General features: G+C 40.6%; 1 protein-coding gene across 1 annotated transcript in view; it reads right to left on the bottom strand.

Annotated features, from left to right (window-relative positions):
- Nucleotides 1-26,673, bottom strand: part of ADCY2 (adenylate cyclase 2) — a 198,611-nt gene extending 171,938 nt beyond the window's left edge. Inside the window, exons 1-2 of the mRNA XM_054164461.1 lie at nt 26,365-26,673; nt 5,801-5,998 (exon numbers count right to left, since the gene is read on the bottom strand). Of these exons, the coding sequence (XP_054020436.1) occupies nt 5,801-5,998; nt 26,365-26,589 (423 nt within the window). The 5' untranslated portion in view covers nt 26,590-26,673. The remainder of the gene's footprint in view (nt 1-5,800; nt 5,999-26,364) is intronic.
- Between the last annotated feature and the right edge of the window lie 1,181 nt (nt 26,674-27,854).

Raw genomic sequence — 27,854 nt, 5'->3', positions numbered from 1 at the left:
TAGTTTCTTGCTCAGGATACTCATTCTTGATGGTCTGAATAATCTTAAATATGAAAAACCATCAAGTGTCCACCACACTCCAGGTTCTGAACTGGCTAGACAGCTGACAGCAGCAACTCATTCCCTCTTTCCTGCATTGCAGGTACTTCACTGACAACTGCCCTGCATTCCTTCTCAAACATCCAACTCCTTTGTTTTGCACTGCTTAACCACACAACACGTTACTAATAATTTAAGGCAGGGCTGACTTTACATAAGGCAGGTCCCAAGTAAAGTGCAGAAATTGAACCTGGTATAACTGTAGAAAAAAATTCTTCCATTTCTGCACACCCATTGATTTGCCCTGCTGCCTAATACAGGAGCTTGCAGGATCTGATCACACAGGATATGAACAGGCTGAGGTACTTAATGACTTTTTTGCCTCATTCTTCAATGGTAAAGGCTCTTAACACGTCATCAAAGATGCAGAAGGCAAGGACAGGGACTAAGAGAATGAAGATCCACCCATTGTAAAAGACTAGTTTTGAGACCATCCAATGAACTTGAAGGTATACAAGTCCATGGAACCTGACAAGATCCAACAGTGGGTCCTGAGGGAACTAGCAGATTAAGCTGCTTTCCATCATATTTGGAAAGTCATGGCAGACTGGTGACATTCCCACTGACAGGGAAAGGAGAAACATGACCCCCATTTTCAAAAAGGGAGATAAGGAAGACCTGGGAAACTACAGGCTAGTCAGTCTTACCTCAGTGCACATAACAGAGCAAATCCTCCTGAAGACTCTACTAGGCCATGTGTAAAATGACGAGGTGGTTACTGGCAAACAGCATGGCTTCACCAAGGGCAAATCCTGCCTGGCAAAACTGGAGGCTTTTTATGATGGGATCACAGCATTGGTGGATGAGAGAAGAGCAATTGGCATAATCCTTCTGGACTTCCAGTACCTGAAGGAGGCCTACAGGAAAGCTGGGGAGGGACATTTTAAAAGGGCATGTGGTGATAGGACAAGGGGCAATGGTTTTAAGTTAGAGCAGAGTAGATTGAGATTAGACATTAGGAAGAAGATCTTTACTATGAGGGTGGTGAGACACCAGAATGAGTTGCCCAGAGAAGTTTTTAAGACCAGGCTGGATGAGGCTTTGACCAACCTGCTTTAGTGGGTGGTGTCCCTTCCAACTCAAGCCACTATATGATTCTATGAACTCTGTGCAGGCCCTTATCTCTCAGCACACAATAGACTGATATCACCAGGTGCTAAGAGAGCATAAAAAAATAAGAATTCTAATACAGAAAAATTTGCCCACAATTCATAAACCAGGGCTGCTCCAGCGCCTGAACTGAACCATTCCATACCAACGCATTAAAACAGAACAAAACCAAAAGTACTTTAGATTCAGCTCATAAAGTAGCATTCAGGCTAAACCAGACAAACATATATTCTAAATACATGACTGTGGATTTTTTTTTTCATAAACGGAAGTGTCAAATCCTGCTTGAAGTGATTTCTGTGCTGTAACTGAATACAGCCAAGAAGGAACACATCTGGTGCCTGCATTGTGCAAACATATTTATAATTAAGTAGAACTGAATACCAAAATCCAGCAAGGATAGAATTCATTAGACTAGTATAATGCTGTATAATTACCCTCCTTTTTTAGATCATCCACTGTATGTTTTCAGAGCTCTTTTTATGCATTGATATCAATGTGCTATGACATATTTACATACACCCTGTATAAAAGGCTGAGAAGTATCAGACATGTCAGAGGATGACATGGAAAGGTGACTATTGCACAATAACTACACTGTCAGCGAAACAAGAGAAACTAATTTAAATTCATTCCCTGACACATAATTCTATGGATAGGTACTGGATTTAAATTTTGTAAGGACAGGTGGTCTTTTCTATAGTAGGGAAAAGTCCTAACATCACAAAATCAATGTGTTACATTTTTCTCCAGTGCTGCCTTGCATTACTGCCACTCCAACAAACACACCATCCACTGATTTCTACACAAACCTTTCTAAACATCTCCCTTGGGTCTTTCCTCACTGAAACCATCTCCATACACTATTGCTTGCATCACAGATTTGGAAAGAACTGCCAGCAGGTAATTGCTCTTTTCCAAGCCTCTGCATGAATTCCTTTGCTCTAATTCTTTCCTATCTACACTGGCCAGGTGTCTTGCAAATCCTACCTGATAACCCTGCCTCCCTCCTGGGCTGTAACACAGTGTAGTAAGCGTTTGGTCCTATCAAAGCATCCAAATTCCCTGGGCCACCAGTGAAAAGCAAGGGCTCCTCTGCCAAGTTTAGCACTGGCAGAAACTTGGGTTTATAGCCATGAGACAGGGTTACCACAATTCTTTAAAAAAGTTTATCAGGTACCACATTTTTTTTTATGTAAAGCCACCCACTGCCTCACTAAGGTGGTCTATATCACTCTCCCAAAATACCTGTTTCTATGCATTGTCCACATGAAGGAATAAAGAAGCTTGGAGTAACTGAATGGGTAAGTTAGTTGGTAAGCCTGATAGTGCAGATATCCTAGCTCCTCATATAAATGGGTCTGTGATTTGCTCACACAACCTAGTGACAATTACAGCCTTTGGATTAGGCTCAGCAGGCAATTACAGAGCCAGCATGGGGCTTGCAGACTGGCCCTAAGGATGGAGTAGCCTTATAGAGCTGCATTGCCTTTCCCCTTCACAGGAGCAGCCAGGTATCTACCCGATAATAGCTTTCTTTCCAAAACTGTAGCTGCAGCCAAAGAAGAGACAAGGAAATGCAGACAGATAACAGCAGTCTGCAGGGTAAAAGCAAAAAGCTGAAACAATTATGATTTGCACTCATTTTACATCAGCCCACAGTTTTCTAACAACAAACAAACACAAAAAAACCCACACCAACAAAAAACAACCCAAAAACCAATGGTCCTGACTTCATTTTCAGCTCTCTACTGTTCCTGAAAGCTATTTGAGCTATGTGCCTTCAGGCTCAGAAGAAGTTGCCCTGTATTAAATATATATTGAGTTCATAACCAAAACAGTCTATCTGAAGTGGTATTTTTATTGTAAACAAAAGCTGCAAAAGTTCACACCTAAGGATCCTTCAGACAACAGAGAAAAAATACAGCTGCAAACAACCAAAAGCAACATCAAAATTATTAAGCCAAAATGTAATGCACGCAGGGATATCTTTTAGAGTGAGAAAGCTTGTGCACAAATAAAAGAATAACATGTTCTTTCCATAAACTGTGGTATGCAGAAAATTTATCTTTCAGTAACAACTAGTACAATATCTTTCAGTAACTACTAGTACAATTAAGAAATGCCATATCCCTAAAAGGTTTCAGATTCAGAAGACATGAAAGACCTGATGAAAAGAGTATTTTTAAACTCAGCTGGATTAGGACAAAAGTTAGGCTGCAATTTGAAGAAAATTAAAATAAAGCACTTGTTTAGGAAGTAAGTGTCATGAACTGACTCTTTTTATTTTTGTAATTTTCTAATTAGCGATATTGACAAAGACGTATTTGAAACAGAACTAATTTATATTTTGCATCTTGGTTATTTTCTTTCATAAAAGGCACAAAGGAACCACAAAAAAACCACCCCAATAAGCCAAGCAAAATGGTTTTAGAATTCACTATATGTAAAAATTCAACAAAGAAACTCTGTGATCACCGAGGAAGGATTTTTCAGAATTACTTTTATGTTTAATTATAAGAGAGAACATGACTATTGACCTACATATTCTTGATGCAGAGCAATCAAAACATGAGCATCACAGGAACGTACAGCAGCGTTTTACTGCTCATGCCTTTTTCACAAACATTCAAGAACATCAAACCTGCAATTAGTCTGTTCTGTAAGATGCCAAATCCCCAGAAAGGTTCCTGTATTTCTGTAGTTTAGTCTTAACTCACACAGTGCCTACAAAAGTGATCACCAAAGCAGCACTGCTATTCAAAGAGGGAAAAGAAATTGGTCTGGGGGGAAACTAATGGTCTCACTGCAGGGAGCCACACAACCTGTACCTCCTAGCAGTGTGTACACGGGCACCTCTCCTGCCAGATGCCAACACCACCTGCGTGGTGGTGTTCAGGCACATATCTGCAGCCAGGCCCAGGCTGTCTGGGAACCCATTGCCCACCGTGGACTGGAGCTGGGGCTGGAGCCTGTGCAGCTCTTGTCAAAGCCGCTGCCTCAAGCAAACCAAGGCACAGACTAAAGGCACAGGACTTGTGTCTTGGCAGCTTGCAGGAAGACGTCTTTCCCTGGAGCTCTGCAGCCTTTCCTGCCTCTCACAGCCAGACATGTTCCTTGGATGCTGTGGCAATTCCCACTTTTTTCCTAAGAGAAAAGGAAGGCAAGACAAATACAACCCTAGGACCAAGACACCAGCATCCCTCTTAGATTGCTTTTATATCACATTTTTTGAAAATCATTAACATCTCTCTCAAATAACAAAATTAAACTCAGGAGAATTTGCAGTGAAAAAATAATGTCTATTATTTGCATCTAAGCTTCAAAGCCTGAAATATTCTAGTATGACATCTTGTAACTGGCAATGAAAATGAATAAAACAAAAAAGTAAAACCATGTGCATTATCCACACTTGATAACACAAAGATAAAGGGGCTCCCATGCTGAATTTGTATCTAGAAAAATACTGCATCTTGTTATTTGCTTTTTACTACATGCAAGTGTGGCTGGGTTTGGTATTTTCAAATACATTAAAAAAAAACCAAAACAAAACAGCCACAAAACAACAACAGAAAAGCAGTTTCGTAGCTAATTAATCCCTGAAACTTCCAAGAAAATAAGAAAAGTCACTCAGAGAGGTAAGGGCTCCAAAACTAATATTACCAACATACATGACTAATTTAAATAATTTGAATTAAAGATTTTAAAGGAGTTATTTGCATACTTAAAGTTCAGTATTTGCATAAGCCTTTGCAAGATCTGAACACCAAGTCAGAATATTTCTTTCACGTTTATCTTAAAGACCTAAAAGAGACCCCAGATACAGCAGGACCATTTAAAGGTTACAGCAAACTCATGGGCTCAGCATGAAATTTTGAGAGGACACATTGATATATTTTAATGTTTTTTTCCATCTTTTGATGAGTTTTACAATTATTATATCAGGAGTATTTCAATGCAGAGAGGTTTAGGAAAAAGAAAAGGATATGGCAGAACACAGAAGAATCAATGAGTTGCAATGCTGGATACCGTACATCATTTATTGGTATTTCAAAAGTGCTGCTGTTCAGATGCTGTTACGTTTTTGCTTTGTCTTTATTACAAAATTTTAACAATTTTGCTTCTCCACTCATTCATTTCCTTGGAAATGTAAAGAAACTCTCAGTCCATTTATTCTCAGGTGTTGGTGGATAACATTTTGAAGACCACAGAAAGCCTGCACTGAGCCCTCAAATACACCAAGCTGTGGAAGACAGCATTACTGCTCTTGAAGAGAACTAGCACTTCTGCCAGGCTAATTTGCCACTAGAATTAAATATTCACCATACAAAGAAGCTGGTGACTGGAATCAAATGTTCATTATACAAAGGAGTTTAAAAATATAAAATTAAAAATCTTCAAAACTTCCCACATCTTAAGTATGCCCATCAGTTCAGTGTTTATGAAGTAGATGTGGAAAGCTTCAGCATGCAAGCAATCACGAAAACTTTTTATGAAATATCTCACAAAAATTAATGTGAGTGCTTTTGCATAGAACAGTTCTTGTAAATGTACCCAATGTAAGTAAAATTAATAATAGTGACAGTCTCACCTGGTCCCAGGGGCAGATGATTCCTCCAAAACACATAAAGAGATATCCCATGGCAACAAGACACACCCAGACCACCAGAGAAAATATACGAAGCAGCTTCTTAAATACAGGTTCTACGCAGACAAGGATAAATATAGCAAAAAAAATTGCTAGGGCTGTTGGAACAGTTATTAAAAATGCCACATGGTCTTCAATTTCCTGGAAACAGAGGGAAATGAAAAGGAAGTTAAAAATTAATGTACTTAAAGGTCAGTCAGCAATAACATACTCTAAACCGATTGCACACAGAGATCCCAGAAAGACATTTCCGAATTATCAAAGTTAAGTCGAATCAAAAGAGGATTTCTTTCACTATAAGAAGCTGTTATGTGGAGCATTAACTTCATAAACAACTCTCAACCACACTACTGCATGGCATTTCTTTTACTAAATTGAGAAATATGTTAGTTGAAGCAGACTGAGAAAACTATAAATCATGCTACAGCAATGCACTAGGCTCACAGGACTGAGCAAGCTAAAAGGCAGCCCCAATGTGTGAAATGAAATAGCCTTTCTGCTCCAGAATTCAAAAGATTTCTGTGATTAGTGTGGTTTGCAGGTGAAATTCAAGAATCCCTGTTGAAGACTGCAGCTGTCAAAATGCCTCCAAAATCAGCTGTGTGTCCATGAATAAAAGCCTTTTCTACAGTGATTTTGCAAGGTACTATAAATTTTTTTTCTGGTTAAGTACTTATGAGGAAGGACATGATCTAGATTACATATACACATTTTCTTCTAGCAACTGCTTACTTCAAAATGTGTAAACAACACCCAGGGCAAGGACTAGAATATAACTTGAACTGAGATTCAGAATAAATAATATTTAAATTTATTTACAGAACTTATGTAGATGTTACTACACTAATATTAACTCACTTACTGATGGATGCATCAAAAAAAGAATAAATATTTCACTTTATATTCCTGTATGTATCTCTGTATGAAGCACAACAGCACCATATCAAAATCTGGTCACAGGATCTTTACTCATTCCCCCAGCTGTTATGAATTCTAACAGCCTCATTTGTAGCAACAAGGACTGCAAAACCAGGCCCCAAATGCCACTGTTGAAACATGAAATCCTCCACTAACCACACATTTCATGCAGAAATGCCTCATATTCATTCTTCATGCTTGTGAAATCTTGGGAACAGTCTGAAAGTATCTATTTGCTGATTTGTAAGACATCTAAGCACAAAGAAATAACATTTCTTTTCCCCTTGTTTTGCAGTTACGCTCTTAGTGTCCTGATAAATCTTGTTTATTGATTGGTCTTCAACTTAAATACTTTATCGTTTTACCTAAGAGGCTTGTGTTGTGATTTCCCCCCGTGTGTTATGTGTGTAAGACTTGCTACAGTTAGAACAAAACTACAAATTTACAGACATTTACAAATGCTCTTAGCATTTCTTCTTGTTTTCTTCCAGATCTAATAAGCCTTACATCCCAACAACTATACGGACACTTGCTGGAAGGTTCTTTACCCCTCTTTCTTCAAACTTCGTAATTTTCCTTGCAGCCTTGCCTACGTGTGTATGGCACACTGCAACGATGACCTGCTATGACATGCACCTCTGTCCATCCACCACTGCTGCAACCCAGCACCACCACACTGGTAGCAACCCCAGCACCAGGCAGCCCTGCACCAGGAGCCACTCGTACACACAGCCTGCTACTGAACCTCAGCCAATAACCCCTGCACTTCAGCACAGATGAGAAGCACACACTGCCTCTTCAGAGAGTGCATTAGCTGAGGCTCTGCTCTGACAGACACCACCATATGGCCTCTAGCTCAGGAGCTGTCACCACCCTGCTAGGTTCAAACCAAAGAAGAGGCAAAGAACTGTAAATGATGGTGCTAACTTTGAAATTAAAACACTGATCTTCAAAATATTAAATATGTACAATAAGGCTTTCAAGTACTGAGGTAGTAGTATTGAAAACAAATTTACTGGCATAAAGTCAGGCACGAAGATAAGTGTCCACATGAGTACAAAGCCATGTGACCTAAGATATGTCCAATTTTGTACAGTCAGAGACAACAGAAAACTAGTAACTACTAGTAGCAAAAGCTACTGATTTATGTCTGAATTGTGTGATTTTTGATGATTCCCATCTCTGAACTTTGCTTTGGTGAATTGATTTAATAATGTCACCACCAGTGTCAGCCCAGGTAACACCAAAAGCATTTGTCTTCAACCTTTGACTTCTGCACTTCCAGAAACTCTTGTTACAAGGTCAGAGGAATTAGTCTCTGGTGACAAGACAACATTAAGTTCCTTGCACCACCTCTCATGCACTTCAGGTCACAGCAGTGAAGGAACTCACAAGCTCCTGGAGGAAGACAAGACTCAGGAAAAGCACACATTTAAATGACAAAAAATTGCTATTTCAGTCATAATCATCATGCTACAAATACACTAGCAATGATACCCACGTGTGCTTCAACAGCACACTTCTCCACCTCACTAAATAAAGTATTGTGCTTTCTAAGACAATCTTGCTTTGTAACAGATCAATATTTAGATTTCATTTTTGACCATATATATATAGTCACACAGATGACCCATTTTGATTACTAAATTAAAAATTTTATTTCTGCTTTCTCTCCTTCTCTGGTTGGCTATTCCAGAATCATAGAATGGCCCAGGCTGGAAGGGACCTACAAAGGTCATCTAGTCCAACCCTGCCCTGCAGTCAGCAGGGACATCCTCAGCTAGATCAGGTTACCTAGAGCCCTGTCAAGCATTACCTTGAATACCTCCAGGGAAGGGGCTTCAACCACCTCCTGTTCTGATGTTCCACCACTCTCATAGTGACGAACTTCTTCCTGATATCCAATCTAAATCTGCCCTTTTCTAGTTTGAAGCCATTGCCCCTTGTCCTGTCACTGCAGGCCCTTGCAAATAAACATTCTCTCCCCATCCTTCATGTAGGACCCCTTCAGATACTGGAAGGCTGCTATTAGGCCTCCCCGGAGCCTCCTCTTCTCCAGGCTGAACAACCCCAGCTCCCAAGTAATTCTGCATTTTGTTTTGGTATAAACATATGCAGGGCGGGGAATAACAGACTACAATGTATCAGCTCCTCACCACAGGTAACAACACAACCTCACTGACTGCAGTGGGACATTCACCTCCGAGCAGACAACAAAACAACATTCTTCCACTGTCACAGGCTGCTTGCAGTGCACTATACACTGTGTGAATTCAGAAGTAAAATTTAAATTTAAAGACAAAACAGTGTACACATGAGGTAGTTAAAAAATAGATGAGAGAACAGTTGGTATTACCATTTGAATCCTTTTGAGAAAGCTTTAATATGTACAGGGAAATTTTTCACAATCCCTCCTGCAAAATAAGTGTTAATGTCAGGTCAGCAAAAGCAGACCATGTGAGGCAGCAGTTTATTTTGGAAACTACTTTTAACAATATTTTCTTATTACTTCAGAGGAAATGTTTGCTAAATTGTAACTTTGGGAGCAGGACATTTAAAACTGGTAGCTTTCTGATCAATATTTGCAATCATCAACGAGTTTAGCAGTGTGATGTTGAATACAAACACAAATCCTGAAGGCTAACTGTTCTGTTTCCCTAAACAGTTTTCAAGAGGGGAGAGAGAGAGCAAACAAACAAAAAACCCAACACTTTCCTTCCATTTTGGTTGCCAATCTCAAAAATTAAGATACACCAGAGGTAATGGAATTAAAGTATCAGCATGACACTTTCAAACATAATGGCTAAGCCTCCAATACATGTATCTTGTCTAACAGCTCCATCTTCCTTTTTGCTCTCTTGATGTCTTTTAATTACTGAAGAAATTAGAAAATATACTGTTAGAAATTTTTCCAACCCCCACAAATTCTCCAGAAGTGTGTGTTATCACCACTAAAATCTGAAGAATCACTTTCACTCATCTTTCTAAAGCCCACAACCTTCTCTCATTCTACAGCCTGTTCTTTCCTTTTCCAGATAATGCCATGCCCTTAGTTTAATTTTAAACAGCAAAGCTGCTGTAGAGCACTTTGCTGTTTTATATAAAGCCATACAGCTTGATGAAGTACTCTGAAAAAATGAACAAACAAGGATTTAAAATACCAGGTTTAGCATAGATCTTTTACCATGGCCTTTCATTTTTGGGTGCTTTTCCCTTAATGTTTTTTTCATTAACTGGAATTTGACAGCAATCTATACTCACAGGACACCTGCCTGGAATTTGAAATACCACATACTTTATATTAACTCAAGCCATTTACCGTTTTAAAGTCCTACTATTTGCTCAGATCAGTGAAACAAGTTCTAAATGTAAATGTAAAAAACAAGTGAGCAATGTTCTTCAGACATTAAAACAGAGAGTTTCATACATCTGTTTTTCAAAAGACTTGTGTGTTTAAAAATTTGTTACAGGGCTCAAGGTTTACTAACTTACTGTCCTATTAAAACAGTATAACATCTTCGTTTAACCAGAATGATTGAAATACCTTCTGGCAGAAAGGGATCTGTGGGTTCTAATTGATGGGCAACTGAATGAGAGCAAGCAGTGTACCCAGGTGGCCATGAAAGCCAATGGCATCCTGGCTTGTATCAGAAATACTGTGTCCAGCAGGAGTAGGGAGGTGATCGGCCCCTTGTACTCAGCTCTAGTGAGGCCACACCTCCAGTATTGTGTTCAGTTTGGGGCATTTCAATACAGGAGAGAGGTGGAGGTGCTGGAGCCAGTGCAGAGGGCAACGAAGCTCGTAAAGGGCCTGAAGAATAAATCTTATGAAGAGCAACTGAAGGAACTGGGGCTCTTTAGTATGGAAAAGAGGAGGCTGAGGAGAGACCTCATTGCTCTCTACAACTACCTGAAAGGATGTTGTAGAGAGGCTGGTGCTGGTCCCTTTTACAGGTAATTAGTGATAGAACAAGATGGGATCGCGTCAAGCTGTGACTGGGTAGGTTTAGACTGGATATTAGGAAAAATATTTTCACAGAAAGAGTGGTTAGGCCTTGGAATAGGCTGCCCAGGGAGGTGGTTGAGTCACCAACCCTGGATGTGTTTAAAGGTGGTTTGGATGTGGTGCATGGGGATACGGTTTAGGGGTGAACTTTGTAGAGTAGGGTTATCAGTTGGACTCAGTGATCTTGAGGGTGCTTTCCAACCTGAATATTTCTGTGATATACAGGAAAAATATAATTTAAAAAAAAAAACCAAACAATTTTCCTGTAAAGCCTTTCCCAGGATTTGAGAGAATGAGAATAATTTTCAGAAGATATGTCATCACCTTTCCCTTTGTAGAAGTGGACAGCATTTCAATTCTCCAACACTTCAAGAAATAGTTCTCTACGAAGCCAAAAAGCTTCAAAAGTTCTCTGGCTACTTGTGATTGTTATCCCATGGTTTTATATTTTAGAGAATCTGCCTACGGCTGACTGCACTGTTTGCCATCTGCTAGACAGCTGAAAAAATATCCACTTTATTAGCAGGTGCCGCACCCTGCTCCTGGCTAAGTAGCTGTACAGCTTCATCCAGGACTTCATCATTTAGGACAACTGACAAGGTTTTGGCCTAGCCGTCTAAGATTTATTTTCCATCAATTCTATCACAATGTGTCCCTCTTCACTTCAGAAATGGTGCAGTGTCATTAAGGACAGATGCTGTTTCCAAGCCCACATGGTATTCTCTGGACCCATAACTTAGAAAAACTTCCCTGCCTTTTGTGCCCACCATTTATCTTTCTTAACACAAAGCTTGGCTTGTTTTTCTTGCTTACCTGCCTGGTTAGAAGCCTTCTCACATGACCTTTTGTTTTTAAAAAGCTTTTATTTAGCTTTGTGCAACATGTTCAAGGGGACTAGCAGAAAATTAATTGAACTTCACCTTGTAATCAAACTGTCCTGAAATTTATATCAACAAAGCTTTTGATTTTCACTAAGGCCCTTTATAATAGCATGCCTGAGATTTTTTCCCTCTGATTCAGCATTCTCTGTTTAGCCTGGCAGATCAATGATAACAGCATCAGGCTCAAATCCAGCTCTTTCATGATGTCCACTGTCTTGAGAAATTCAGTTCTCTCTGTGTGGTAGTTTTAGACTATGCCTTTAAAATGTTTCCACAGATCTTGGACAGCAAGTAGTGGAATTTAAATAAAACACTATTGGGTGTAATAAGGAAAATAATGATAACTCTAAACAATCCCACTGGAAAGATAACAGACTTAAGCTAGTAATGTAAACAATTTCTCTCCCTTTTCGCTGCTTTGGCTCTGGCTGATGCTTCTCCTGGCTTTCCTGACCTTGGCTGCAGTGCTTTGTTGTGACTGGTATTAACTACAACTTTTCTGCTCTGTTGTCCTTCTTGTGTACAGGGGGGTAGAGAAGGAGGCAGGGAAGGGAGAAGCTGGTCTTTGGCCAGGGGAGGTCCTTGTGCTGTTTACCAATTGTAAATACCTGTAAATATTTGTAAATACTGCATATTTTGTATTCATTGCATTCCATTGTAGATTGTCATTTTGCTTGTAAAAACAGCTTTCATTTTGCTTCCAACTGAGCTGTCTGGCAAATTTAATATTGGGGGGAATTTTTCAAGCCACCACACTCCATTAATGAGTCTGATGTGCAGCCCACATTCACTGTTAACAGCATGTGGTGGTATCTGACTCCTCTCTAGTCTGCAATCAGTCCAGCAACCTGCACATCACTTGTATAAAGTCATCCTTACCAGCATTACAGCTGCCAAGCTGCTGCATGATGCCATATATAGCCAGCAAGAAGCAGCTCTGCATTCATGGCCAGATTCTAGATAATTTTGTGTTTGTTAGTAAATTATGACACTATTGAAGTACTAAGACTTCCTTCAGATGACATTCTGGTCACCTGGAGCCTCTCTTCAAACTTGAAAGTCATGAACAATGTGCACTATAGAATCCACTACATATGAAAGGCACAGCATTTTGCAACAGTGCAATAATTCTGCAGAAATCAAGAGGAACTTTTCTTTGACTTTGCAGTGTCTGTCCTAGTTAGAACATAGGACTGTTTAATAGTGATAATACAGTTGACCAACCACCCTTCTGCCCACCTATGTACTTGCCTACAGAGCCTAGCACTTTTTGCCACTGTTCATCTTCTCACTGACTCAGTACAAAACATTTGCAAACAGATTTTCCCAAGCTTGTCTGATAGAACAATGAACCTTCCCAGCTTCAATATTGTAGCAATGATTATTGGGAATACAAAGTCTGACAACCAGAGATCACAGACTTCTCTGCTTAATGCAAAAGCATTGGACCTCACAGAGGATTTGGAAAGGCTGCTCAGAGGTGTCAAAGGCATGGCTGCTGCGCACATAACGTTAACAGAAGAAAGGTTAAAAGAAATGTTTCAAATGCAAAATATTGGTTGCTAGTGAAGAAGCAGAAAACTATGGTAGCATTTCCAGAAATGCTCCTTAAACAGCACAGGCTGGCAAGCAATTTTCAATAAGCAACTAAGAAAATATATTTAAAAGAGAATTTTTTAAAAAATTAATAAAAAGAAGAAAAACAGGGAAATTTTGGATATTGGGAGGGCACCTCTAGAAACTAGATGAACTTAATTTAAACCAGTAGGTTTCCAGACACTTCAAAGGTCATAAGAAAATATTCAAACTGAAGAGGTTATAGAAACAGAGTACGTGGTTTAAGAGAAGCAGTAAAGTCATGAAGACCTGTAATTCTCAACTAAAAGAAAGGACATAAGACCATTAAATTCAAATAAGATCTAAATGGCAAAGAATAGACAGAACAGAGAGGCTCTTCTTTAAAAATTAAAAAAAAAAATCAGAGTCATAAAACATCCATGTGAAAGTATACACTTTTCTATACAAAGACTAAAAGCCGAAGAAGTGAGATGGAAGATGTAAAACTCCTATTGTTAAAAACATTTACACAATGGTCTTACTGAAAACTTGGTTGGAGAAAAAAACATCATCAGAAAACTCCAAAAGCAGAAAAGACTGAACTGTACACTTCAGCACAGATTGAAGAAAGGCTTGTATTAGCAACTTAAGAATATCAACAAATAGTATAAAGTCCCTATGAACCAAAAAATGAGACTGAATAGTAAATTCTTATGAAAATACATAAATAAATGACCTAGAGGACTAGTCATCAAACAAGGATGGAAATTACTTGAGATGTTATGAATCTCTGACATAAGAAAGGTTGTCAAAGAAGAAAATCCAACAGGCCAAAAGATATTTCTCACAGCTAGACTCACTAAGGATCACAACAGCAGACAGAAGCTGAAACAAAACAGACAACAAAAAACAACCAATACAGAGAAACATTCAATCTTATCTCAAGAAGTAGAAAGAACCTAGTTCATAAAATATTACTATTGAGAAGCTGCTTTATAGCATTCACAAAGACTGTTAAGCACACAAATGAAAAGCAAAACACAAATATCCAAACACAGGACAAGGTGCAACAGTTGCAAGCTGGAGCATAGGGTGTTCCACCTCAACATGAGGAAAAATTTCTTTATGGTAAGGATAATGGAACACTGGAACAGGCTGCCCAGAAAGGTTGTGGAGTCTCCTTTACTGGAGGCTTTCAAAACCCACCTGGATGCATTCCTGCATGACCTGCTCTAGGCAAGGAGGTTGGACTAAATGATCTTTTGAGGTCCCTTCCAACCCCTGACGTGTGATTCAGTATGATTCTGTGAAAGGGGGAGCTAGAAGCTTATGGATTAAAATCTTTGTAGGTGGCTTCAAGACACTATAAAACTCAGAGGCACAGCCAGAAACCAATCAATTCCCAAAAATTACTTCAAAAAGAAACAAAACACAACCAGAGGGTAATAAAAAGGATGGTGAAATTTAGCAGGTTTCATACAAGAACTTGATAATGCAAGCCAAGAAAAAAACTTGAGAAATAATTTTTTAAATATAAAAATAAGTAATAAATTATTTTTGAAACTTAATCAGGACTTGGCAGCCTGCTGAAGGACTTCTAAGCAAAGAGATGATGCCAGGTAGTAAAAAGAACAGTTAGCAAAAAGCACACTATAGCAGAAAGACTTCGGGGGGTTTTCTAACTATGTTCAGCGTAGGCTAGTTCTCATTCCAGAATACTCTATACAGGGTACACGCATCAAAAGGTGTGTCTCAAATAGAAGTATCCGTGTAAGGCAGACAAAAGTAAGAACATGAAATGTAGAACAAATCACCCCAAGCAGATAGAGTTCACTGGAAAGGGCCAATGGGATTCAAAGGAGGGAGAGTGAAAACCAGTACCACATAACTTCCACCCGTAAGTGTTCCAATATCCAAAGCAAGGAATGTAATGCAATGCCAGTCTCTCCTAGGATCCCTCTCAAGAACTAAGGGAAATATCAGTAAATCTGGTATCTATCCTGGGAAAATTTGTTAAACACAAAGGTCCCAAGTACTCACAAAACCTTTCAGCAATCCTAGGGTATACATTGTCAGTACATAAACAATTTGGGGAAAGAGGTTAATACTAATCTGACAAAGACAAGGACCAACTATGAAGAATTACATAACAGTCACTAGTGAGCAAGAAAATGGTAGGTAAATTTCAGTGGAAATGTGTGTAAAGTGAGGCAGCTCAGACGAAACAATCTTAATTTTATATACATGACAACAGGTTCTTGGTTGGCTACTAATTCCTTGAAATGGATTTATTTGCATTTTAACACAGGCAGAGATAAGACAACATCCCTTTGGAGCTCACTAGCAATCCAAAAAAAACCCCAAAATGCAGAACAACAAAAAGAATAAATGAGCTAGAACATCTTAATGACACTTCAATGGGTGATGAACATCATAAACAATTTTGTTCCTACCACCACAACCACTTCCAAATGAATACAAAAGAACTGAAAAATACAGGTTTCTAACAGCCAAAGCTGCAACACAGTCTTACTGATGAAGTAACACATTAGTAAGGCTTTTCTTGCACGCATGAAGTACAAGTGTCCTTTCCTACAGCTCTTTTGATTTCTAAATCTAGTGTCCATTTCAGAATAATGGAAGAACCTCTGCTTGAGCTGCCCACATCCAAATGCGTAGCTAGGGAATACCATCAGCCTGCAACCATTCCTACTGTATCACACACCATGAAAAAGAGGGCAAACACTTATCTCTGACAAAAACATAATTAGCAGAATCAGGACATGTGTGCTTATATATTTTCTATACATAAATGTGCTTTAGGCAAACCCCATGTACCCAACCTAAATGCTGAGCACCTTTTCCTATTTTTTCATACATCCTCATTTCTTGCGTCAGCAGTTTTCTCTCTCCATTTATTTTCCATTGATTTGTATCCTCTCATCTTATTAAGTACATCATATAAAATCTGCCAGTGAATAAAACTATTTGTTTAATAAGCTGGCATTCAGAGGGCCCACAGTTGGGTTATGGAACATAAGCAGCTATGTCATGCCTTTCAGTCATCCAGCATCATCTCAATCTTCTATCAGGCTGGCAATCATCAAGAGTAGCTCTACTTTAAGACATTCAACAATCTATGAAAAGCAAGATGGTCCAACCCTGTTACTCAGGCTACAACACTTAGCCGGTGCACTTATAAAACTGTCTTACTCAAAGACACTATCCACGTCCCAAAGAGCAACAGCAGTTAATTACATTCTGCTCCCTGAAGTGCTCCCTTCAGAAGAGGGCTAAGACAATACACAGCAAAGCGAGCACAAGTTTGCACTTTGATGAAACAAATTATTTCAGGCTCCAGAGCTAATTAGCACCTACTCATGTAATTTAGAGTATTTTTAATGTAAATGTAGTTATCAACATAACCTTCTTGCATGGCTTTATTCTGCATGTATTGGTTCTGAATTCCTCTCCCAAAATGTGACATAATAACTTTGTTTAGCTTGTTTATCTGATGTTCTCAAAATCCTTCCTCCTCTTATTATCACAACAATCTTAAAGAAACTCTCCAATAAATACAACTGTTATTTATGCAACATCCCAAAATATGGATATATTAAGATAAATTAAGTAAAACACCTACAAAAAATGTATGCTTTGCAGTTAAATATATTGAAAATATGCCATTATTGAAAGAGTTCCATCAGTTAAACATTATAGATAATACATTACTTCATATCACTCAACGACATGTTTTTCAGATTAACTGCACTAAAACACATATTAAAAGTGAAATTATGGCTTTCCTTGTACCCATATCTACCTGTGGAAGACAGAAATACTCAAGTATCATTCCATTCTCTGAGCTACTTAATACTGACAGTTGCATATTTTGGCTGTCACAAATCAAAGCTAAAGGTGGCTTTCGCTCACCTCTTTACTCCTGACATGGTAACTTGGAATCAAGAAAAAATGTCAAGAAGAATTTTGCTTAAATTTAAGTATCACAAAATTTGAACCAGGGAGCACATGAGTTTCAGCACAGGAGGAAAAAGTGTTTATTTTAAAGGTCTGTTTAATGAAGAAAAAGGTTAGCTTACACTCTTTCTCTACTGGGTCCTTAAAAAATAACATTTTGCAAGAACATTTCACAGATTTAACATACCAGCATAATGAGGAAAAGTGAAAAATAGTTTTAATATTGAAAAGTCAAAACTTTCATTGTGTAATTACTTTTCAAGTTTTATGTAAGGTTTTGAGGTTACTTACTAAACAGTTATTATTGCAAAAAATGTTCTTAAACTTTACTCCCCTAAGGACACTTTCCGCACACTCGTATTTCTCAGTTCAGCAATTGGTATTACTTCTACAATGATGAAATTTCAAATAAGGGTAGCCAACATGTTAACTTATATTTAACATATAACTGTGCCAAAAAACCAGCTCTATAAAGATAACTCAGGCACATCCATAGGAAATAAACCAAACCAGATTCTGCAAATTCAGGCATCTCCATTTAGTGCTACCTGAGGGTTTCTTTGACCACTACTGTTACCCCATTTCATTAAGGCACAGATAAGAAAATATTAAAAGTAAAATAAAGCAATCTGGTAAATTGTTTTACTGCTAAACAGACATCACATCACTTGGAAGTGTCTAAAATCTCACCACCCACTAGTTGGGATTGGAAATCATCTTGATCGCTAGGCAGAAAACAAGCTCAAGTGAAAGACCACAGCTACTTTCTGGCACAAGCTAACAGTGCCACTGGGGATTACAGAACCAGCTAGTGGTATGGACAACCCAATACCTCATAGGTCTTGACTAGAGTAGACTGTGCTCAGACTGCTGTGTTACTAGAAAAGACCACTACAGTGATTGCATCAAAGGCAGGCAATTGATATACCTGCCAAGGTACATGAAGAAACTTATGATGGGCACCTGAGGGAACTGGGGTTGTTTAGTCTGGAGAAAAGGAGGCTGAGGGGAAACCTAGGTCTCTACAACTGCCTGAAATAAGGCTGTAGCAAGGTGGAGGTCATTGTCTTTTCCCAAGTAACAAGCAATAGGAGAAGAGGAAATGGACTCGAGTTGCCAAATGGTAGGGTTAAACTGGATATTAGGAAAACTCTTCACCAAAAACATTATCAACCACTGGAACATATTCACCAGGGAAGTGCTTGAGTTACCATCCCTGGAGGTATTGAAAAGATGTGTAGATTGGCCACTTAGGGATATGGTTTAGTGGTAGACTTGACAGTGTTAGGTTGGAATCAATGATCTTAAGGGTCTTTTCCAACATAAAGCATTCTATGACTCTGTAAGAGCAGGAATAATATCAAGCAGTTGCTGAGCCAGGATCAAAAAGCCTTCCCAACCTCTGAGGACAAATTAGGTATCTAAGGTGTCAGCCTGAATTCAGTCATGGTGGAAATGGAGCTGGGGGAATCTAGTCTTCCCAGTACTGAAGAAGTAGCAAACTGGAGACATGGATGAGGAAATTTTACCTGGAATGAAAGGACAGCACTCCCACTTATACAGGCAGTGGGCAGGTCCACTGTGCATGCCATAGCATTTAGGGTCTTTAAGAGGTCCCACAGCACATGGTTCAGCTGCCTGAGGAGGCAGATGGACAAAACAACTTCTAACTACATTTGAAAACTCCAGTGACTGGCTCTGAAAAGCCATCAGTCCACAAAGGATCTCATGGCACCATCTAATGACCGTACACTAGACTGTTTGCACCTAAAGCTACATGGGAAACACATCTGGGCCAGAACACATCTTACCCTGTCTTTTGAAGTACACTCTAAGCATGCAACCAGAAGCCACTGCTCCAGTACTCTGGAGTACATCTTCCAGGATACATAAATTTAAAACTGGAATCATGGATGATGAAAGAAGTGGATGCTCAAACAAAAGATATGAGTGCAAGGCTGACAGGACAGTGCTAAGAGGTGCTGCTTCCTCTGCTTCTCCAAGATAGAAGCCTGAAACAGGTTCTCACCAGGAAGGGTGAGGGACTTTTCTATCACACAGGCACTGCTAAGAACAAGAGTTCTGTTTAGAGAGAAGAGATACAGAAAATGGTTTTATACAGGTTGGAGAAACGGACAGCTGGGACAGTAAGTGTAGAGACAGCCTTGATCTCCTCTGCACAGATGGTGCAATAGTCATTTGAACTTTCAGTATCATATAAATAAGGTTCAGTATGTGGAGATTGATTATTCAAGATTTAAAAATAAAAGAGCTGGCAAAGAAAATGAGTGCATGTACTTTTTTTTCAAGAGGATCAGGAGTGATGCTCAAAGCAAAAAAGAGAAGGTAGGGGGAAGGGGCAGAACTGTGCTAATGCATTTATTTTTGGGGTCCAGATCCCCCAAAACAGAAGTTTAATCTGTTGGCATCTTCTCATCGCATATCAATAAGGCTTCAGCTGACTCAATTACATTTGAAAGATGCAGAAGCCACTGTGAAAGCACTAGGCTTTTGGGGGATCAAAGCTTGGCTGAGATGTAGACATGAAAAACTAAAATAGAATAGAATTAACCAGGTTGGAAAAGACCTTCGAGATCATCAAGTCCAACCTATCACCCAACACCATCTGATCAACTAAACCATGGCACCAAGTGCCCCATCAAGTCCCCTCTTAAACATCTCCAGTGACGATGACTCCACCACCTCCCCTGGCAGCCCATTCCAATGGCCAATCACTCTTTCTGTGAAGAACTTCTTCCTAACATCCAGCCTAAACCTCCTCTGGTGCAGCTTGAGACTGTGTCCTCTTGTTCTGTTGGTGGTTCACTACAGGTGTTCAGTTGCACTTTGTTGCCATGATGCTGACACACCCAGCTGTTCAAGAGATTTGCAGATCACTTCTATCTGTGTTAAACATCCATGCCACTATCAGCTTGCAGTGATGCATGGTGCAATCTGGAATACTCCACAACAAGGAATTTGAAACAGATTTTTAAAATCTTAAGCCAGATAAGCAGAGAGGTATTCACAGGTCCATGGCAGATCCACTGTGGAGTTGCCAATACATATTTGTGAATCCAGATACCTGGCTTGATGTTGATAACGACTGCAGACAATGGTAGCCCAATCCATCACCTGTCTCATTTCCATTGCACCTTAGTAAACAGCAGTTCGGTTGTGATTGGTATGTTATTTGTCTTTTTGTCAGCTGTAGCAACTAGGAGTTGTGGATCTACCATTCTGAGTCACAATTGCTGACATCAAATGAGGCTGATTTTTTTTTTTCAATACAGCCATACCCATGGATCTGCTCAGTTCTTATTCATCATTCAAGTTATTCAATATAAATAACATAAATGAAACAGAAGTATGCAAAGTGAGGTTGCCAGTGGCACCTCATTATCTTGATGGTTCTCCGTCTCCAGGCTTGTTAGTGAGTGGCAAATGAGACAAGCTCTTAGTAGCATTAAAAGTAACCACAGATGTACTGGGACTGTCATTAGGAACAAGAAAAGGCGCAGACTGATGTAGTACTGGGGAATGAAAGCAGGCATAAAGCTAGGCAACTCCAGATTCAGACTGAAAGATACAGCAACCTTTCCAGGCCTCCCACTAAAGATGTAGTACTAGCTACAAAAGTTATGCTCAGACAACCAAAGAAGGAACATGTGGCAGGAATGGCAATATCCTACAACTGCATCACGTAGTCAGTAACTACAGCTGCCAAACAGCCACTACAGCTGGAAGAATATATTGTAATATGGTGCTGAGAGACAAGCAAAAAAAAAAAAATAGAAACACAGGATTTCCTCATGGAACATTTTAATAGGGGACTTGAAAGCATAACAGTGTGTTCAATTATAGCTGGAATTATGGAAAGAAAAGGCATTATAAATACACTAATGTTTGTTTTGAATTCTTCCTCATCTCAGTAGGAGCAATACTCTGGCAGAATGAATTTATGAAGAGGTAGGATACCTCCTGGGCACAAAAACCACAGCATTGAACCTGCAAATGACCCTGTCTCTGCTTGTCCTTCAAATAGTGAGCATATTCCTACTTCATTACCTTTGCTGTGACTTAAGTTTCTTCTTGAGGGGAATGACAGAGTTTGAAAATAGTATAGCAGACACTTTGGCTTACTTTCAGTCTGTAAGGATTCCAAGGAATGTTTTCAGACCTTGTGTATTCCTGGACTTTGGGAAGATGGTTGGTGCATTTGAACCAAAAAAGTTTAAATTACACAGGGGTGATCTCGAAAGATTTGCTAAAATTCAAAGTGCAAGTAAATTTACAATATAACTGTAGAGTGCTGTATTGTTCTATGTGACTAGGTTATAAGAGAGCATGTTATGAATAAGGATGTAACATCACCACATCAGTTTAGTGACCTTTTGGAATGGACAGATGAATTTTTCAGATCCAGAGTACTGATTAGAACATTACCAGAGGCGTGCAGCAGATGCCCTTATGCAGACACCTAATCACTTTGAGACACTGAATGATGGAACTTGTCTTTTCCACATAAACCTGAAGACTTTCCCCCCCCCATTTCAGGATTAGCTTCTGATCATGGAGATCTGGAAGGATTTTGTTGATGTCCAGTTTCTGCCAGAAGCAACAATAATTTCTTTTAGACAGAGTAGACCAATTAGAGGAAAGGGAGGATTTGCTGTCATTCTGACCAAAGGCCCAAAGAAGTGGCACATCTCAGTTCAACCCCAAGAGGCTTACAGGACTCTTTTAGTTGTTTCTTTGCACAGAGACAGTTCCCTAACAGCCAGGATGTCAGCCATAAAATTTTAATGGGCTACCTCTGCTTCCAAGCAGAATCAACTGAAGGTGAAAACTAGTTCCAGCAGAAAGTATGCCTGCCATGTCACAAGTACACCTCTCTAGTTAACTGTACTGTCTCTTTAAGAATGATTGCCTCTTTAAGAATGATTACCTACTCCCACTTTTGCTGTAGAAGGTATTTGAGCATGTCAGTAATGTAGGTGTGCAGCCAACCTTTAGTTTCTTAGATTTATGAATCAGCAAAAGGGTTCAAGAATCATAACAGAGCCTACCAGCATGATCACAAACTTTTCAGGAACTTCAAAGATACAATTGAGCAGTATAAGTAATACCTCCACTCCACAGACAACCATTAGTCAGCTAACCCAAATCTATCTCGCGGTGCTTTTTAAGAGTGAAGGCACCAGAATGCCACATTGTAAAGCAGTTTTCACGCAAAACATGCTCCACTTGGGAAATGATACCATCAAAAAGCATGCAGCTCTGCATCAACAACCACATCTTAAAGAGCTTTACAAGGTCACATGAAGCAGCAAGGACTTGGGAGACAGATAAGGGCTGCAAACCAATGTTAAGCACTGCATGGCAGGCTTACAGTTTTCTAGCAAGGAGCATGGGCCAGTCTAAAAGAAAACACGTGTACCAAGAGCAGATTTTGAGAAATTTTGAGAAAAAGGGACAGAAAGATCTTGACAAACATAGGTCTTCTCCCGCTTACACCACAAGTTCTGAAATATTCTGATATCTCTGCAGTGCACATGTGGACTGGGCATTCTTTATGTCTAGAAAATACATGGATAAAAAAAAGTTATGGCCTTCCAATAAACTGTACAATTTGGTCATCATCCTTGTTTTCAGTCAGAGTTTTGTTTAACCATGTAAGAAACAAAACACCGTGGCTGCAGATATTTCAGATACACTCACATTTTACATTGTATTTTTTTTAATGGTTATATTTTTTTCTCCTACAAAACACAGTTACAATAGATATACTTCGGCCAGAGACAAAACTGTTCTAGAGTCCACTAAAAATGGTCTTCAGTTTTTAGCATTAAAAGGAAGAGAGGTGCAAATAATGAGTTCATCCTACACATATTGAAAGAACATGACAATAACTGACAGAAAATGAAGCTGACCTTTGGCATTTCTAAGCACTGAAAGGCTTTCACAGGTTTGGGAAAATAATTTACTGTCTATTGATTTTAACAGCAGCTAAACATGGACAACTGATCTCATTTTGTGAGTATTCAGTTCACCCAGGTAGAGAGAAATACAGAGAATACTCTGACACAGGAAATTCAAAGGTTGATTACATCACTACCTTATTTCAAACTCCAAGCTGTGAACTACCATCTTTCAAACAGACTCCAGGAGACTTGTATCTAGTGTTTGAGAAGATAGAGAGCTTCGTTCCACAGGTCAAAATCACAAGTTTTTGTGAAACAAACAAAAGCAAAATCTCCCCAAAAATCTTCCCTCGCTAACAACAGCAGTACACTGTCCAAAAGTAAAGTAATCAGATTTCCAGGCACTCTTTGCAAGTAATCTTGTTTACTGTAATTCTGCAACATCTTTTATAAATTTTTCATGTGAAATCAGGAAGGCTACAGCTTATATTCTGACAGGTTGAAATAGCTGAGTAAGTGAAATACGTCCCTGTGCGGTTGGCTGTACTTGAGAACACTTAAGAATACATTGCCAAACAAAAAAGGCGAGTCAGACATCACAGTGATACATTGTAACAATCAAGTAAAAAAAATAAAACAGACGGAAAGCCTCTCACTTCCATAGGTTTCAGGGGTTGTTTTTTAAGCAAGCCTAGAACATAACAATGGTTCATGCTTCATGAATATCCATCTTTCCTTAACAATGTCTAATCCCACATTTCACGTTCTAAGATCTTCTTTGAAGTACAAGCAAGAAATTCAAATTGAGTGTCATGGTGAGTCACTTTGGAGTTTTGTTTCCGTAACGGGCTAAAGTAATTTTCAGTAAAATCTTAACTGCTTTGTATGAAATCTAAAGGAAACAACTGTTAAGAAAGATTTCCTCTAACTTCAAATGCACAGCACAGATCGACACAGAACTATCCCATTTCACTCCCATTGCACCTCCTCTACAAATTACATCTGCCAAAATAATCAGATGCAAACTAGATGTGCAAAATAAAGACAAGGATATTAATATTGGCTCTTGTGGCTCAGACATTCCTAACTGCATGACTCTTTTATATATCGTCAGGCACAAAAAAAACCCACAGCTAAGATTCCACAGTTATGTAAAAAGAAAATTCATTCTTCAAATGTGGGACAAACAGATCTAAACCTTCAGGAATATTTTAATCACAAACATTACCAGAGCTATACTATAATAGAATGCTTTTAGGTGAAACTCTGGGCAGAGCTCCAAAGGATTCTGTCCAACATCCTGTGGCTGGAAGTCCATATAGGCAAGCTTTGTCTGCCTGAAGTTACTTTCATCCAATGACTGGGAACATTAAAGATGAAACCCAAGTCCCTCCACTTACATGTCCAGTTGTTAGCCACAGAAAGATAAAGGCTCAGGAAAAGGTTTTAAACGCACTTTTTTACCCTCTTCCGGTATGTCTGGAATTCCAAATGCAGTCTGAATTTAAAAGTCACTCACTATGAAGTGGTAATGCCTGACAAGATTTGGCCAGCTTACAATTTTGGTTTTTTAACTTTCAGCAGTCCTGGGTCCAGTGTTATGCCACCATTGTTATCATGATTAACCTCAAGAAATGGAATTACAAAAATAAACATATGCAACTTGTAAACAAGCAATAGATTGTACCATGATCAAAAAGTATGACATTTACTGTTAAACATTGTCAAGCCCGAGTTCCTCCACCTTGACTGTAAGCAAGTATTGTATATATCTTCATACCTAACTATGCCTCTGCCTTAGTGGACTTCCATTTCCATCACTGGTCTCTTTGGCCTCGATGGACAAGTACCCAAGTTAACGCATTAGAATAAGGTAAGACATTGAACTTGTATTTTGAACACATAGCTCCAAAATTAATGATTTATGTATTAAACAACTGAATTAAGAGGCAGCACCATTACTGGCCTTTCATTAGCACTTTTACAACTGTTCCATATCCACTAACAGTGGTGCTTTAAACAAAAAGCTCCAAAAATAATTAATGCAAATAACAAAATGAAATAAACTGTCAATTAATCCTAACTAATCCTGCAGGTAGATCTGGCATTTTTAAGAAAAAAGTTTGGTCATACCAAGCAATCAAGCAAGATTCTCTGATCATTTAAGCAAACACTGTTATGTGCAGTGCTTCTAGAAGAAAATCCATGAGATTATGCCAATCTACTCACCCTCACTCTTAGAGATCTCTACTCAATAAACATTACGCTTTCCAAGAAGACCACTATTAAAAAATATTATATATATATATATATATATATATATATATATATATATATATATATATATAAAACTAGTGTTTAAAAAAAAGAGTCAGGACCCCTCAGATCCCCATTCTTCAGAATTATACAGCCATGCAATAAGCCTGCTTCTAATCATTAACACCAGGAAAACTCTCTAAGGAGCAAGAATTTTAGTGCCCTCTGCAGCTTTTTTTTTCCCTTTGCGTTCAACGCAAGGGCAAAACGCCACGGATTTTTGGGCGAGATGAACTGATACAGATTGTCATCTGCCACTTGTACATATTTTTCCTTCCAAAGGCTGGAAGACCCGCACTGGACATGCAGAAAAGGTATCCGACCAACTAAACTTCACCTCCCTTAAAAACGAAGGCTGCGCTGCCCCAAAAGCTTTCTGGAGAAAATGGGTCAAACGCTCGAAAATGATATAATGGGGGGAGGGGGACGACGACAAGGAGGGAACGGCCCCTGCCTACTTGCCATAAAAATGTTACTTCAGATACTGGTAGGGACCGCATTTTAGTGCGGCGATTTAAACCCAGCCACTAAAAAAAGCCAGCACATCTAAGCTGCCAGCTGGAAGAGAGCAGAGCCAATGAATTAAGTGAATTAAACTCGATACGCTTGTTGACTCAGTTTTCGCCCCAGCAGCCGCGATGCTGCTGTTCCAGCGTCGCCTCAAACATCGGGCAGCAAAGTTTAGGCGGGGGGGCCCCGAGTCCCGCAGTCGATGCCCGCCACCACCCCGGCACCTCCCGCCATCAACTTTCCTTCGCAGAAGCAGCAGCACCGGCTCTCGCCCGCCCCGTCCCGTCCCGCCCCGCCCGGCTCGGCTGAAGGCGCCGGGTGCGGAGATGACGACCGGGAGGCGACAATGGGGATGCCGGGCGGCAGGAGCGGAGATGACGGGTGGTGCGGGTCCCAGACTGGGAGGACGTTTCTTACCAGCCCGGAGGCGAAGAAAACGGTGAGCAAGGCCAGGCAGGCGCCCATCACGATGAGGAGCAGGAAGACGATGAGCGGGTGCTGCTGGCTCATGCAGTAGTAGGACTCGTAGAGCCAGTCCCGGGAGCGGGACTGCTCGCCGTTCGCCCCGCCGCCGCCCGCCTGCTCTACCCGCTCCAGCAGGTAGCGACGTCTCCTCCTCATCATCATCGCCTCTTGCCACATTGGGCAGAGCCCGTGCAACTCCCTCAGCGCGGCCGCTGCTGCAGGCGGCAGCCGGGGAGTGGAGCGGAGCGCGCTCCCGCGCGGGAGGCGGAGAGGAGGAGCCGCGGCAGTGGCATGGTGCGGCGGGCGGCCGCGGCCGCCGTGTAGCCAGCCCGGGGCTTGGTGCGCCTCCGGAAGGCGCCACCCCGCACGCACATGCCTTGCCCTGCTCCTCCGAAGGTGGGGGCGGGAGGCTCGCTCCTCCCAGCCGCGGAGGAGAGCGGGCGGCGGCCCAGAGCAAGCCGCCCAAGAGCGGCAGGAGCAGGAGGCGTCTTCGCGGGTGACCGTGAGAGCGGCTGCGGACCCGCGCCGCTGTGAGATGCTCGAGCCGCTCCCGCTCCCCACGGCCTCTGTCGGACCCCCGGAGGGGTCCGGTGCTTCCGCAGCTACCTCTTCCAACGGCGGCAGTGAGGCGGGTCGGGCGCCGTGTGCCGCTCTAGCCTCCCGCGGTCCTGGTCCAGCCCGGCTTCGCGAGGGGCCGCCGCAGCGGGGCAACCCCGGGACGCGGCGCGTCTGACCGCGGGTACCCGGCAGCACCTCCCGATGGGAGAGGGAGATGCGCTTGGAAATCTCTCTCTGGAATTGCTCCCATGGGCAGAGGGCTTGGCGAGTCCGATTCCCTCTGTACTTTTCCCGGAGAGCGCTGCATCTCCTTTTAGAAAATGATACCTCAGCTGTTATCAAAGGCAGACTTCAAGTGAGGAAGAGGCATAACACATTATCCACGTTTCTCCTTGCTCTGAGGGACTTTGCCATTCCTAAGAAAGTGGGCACCTGAAACAACCTGGACATGTAAGTCGCCAAAGTTACCTACCCATTATGCACAGCATTCAGCTTTGTAAACAGATGCTGGCAGTTGTGCTTTTCCAGCCCACTGCCTCCCTGAATGTCCTTCCCTGCAGGACAAATCCATCCCTCTCCGCCCTTTCTGGCCCACTCTCTGTCTTCTGCTGTTGTTTTGCTACAACCTTTATCTCCCAGGGCGTGGAGGGCTAAGTGTTCCATGGAGAGGAAGAGATCAAAGACACATGGATGCTGCTAGGCATAGATGTCCCAATGGTGATTCCTGGTGACTGAAGTAATGCCAGGAGCAAGAGGGACTTGGAAATACTATGATACTACAAAAGGTGTAAAAAATGGGATTACTGTAAGAGGTCATAAGAGAGAGATGTAGAGCAAAGAGCTAACCATTAGCCAGGTGGAAGAGAAGGCAGGTAACAAGGATA

Source organism: Dryobates pubescens, chromosome 9 (genome assembly GCF_014839835.1).
Source record: "Dryobates pubescens isolate bDryPub1 chromosome 9, bDryPub1.pri, whole genome shotgun sequence".
Taxonomy (NCBI): domain Eukaryota; kingdom Metazoa; phylum Chordata; class Aves; order Piciformes; family Picidae; genus Dryobates; species Dryobates pubescens.
This window is presented reverse-complemented; position numbering and strand designations above follow the sequence as displayed.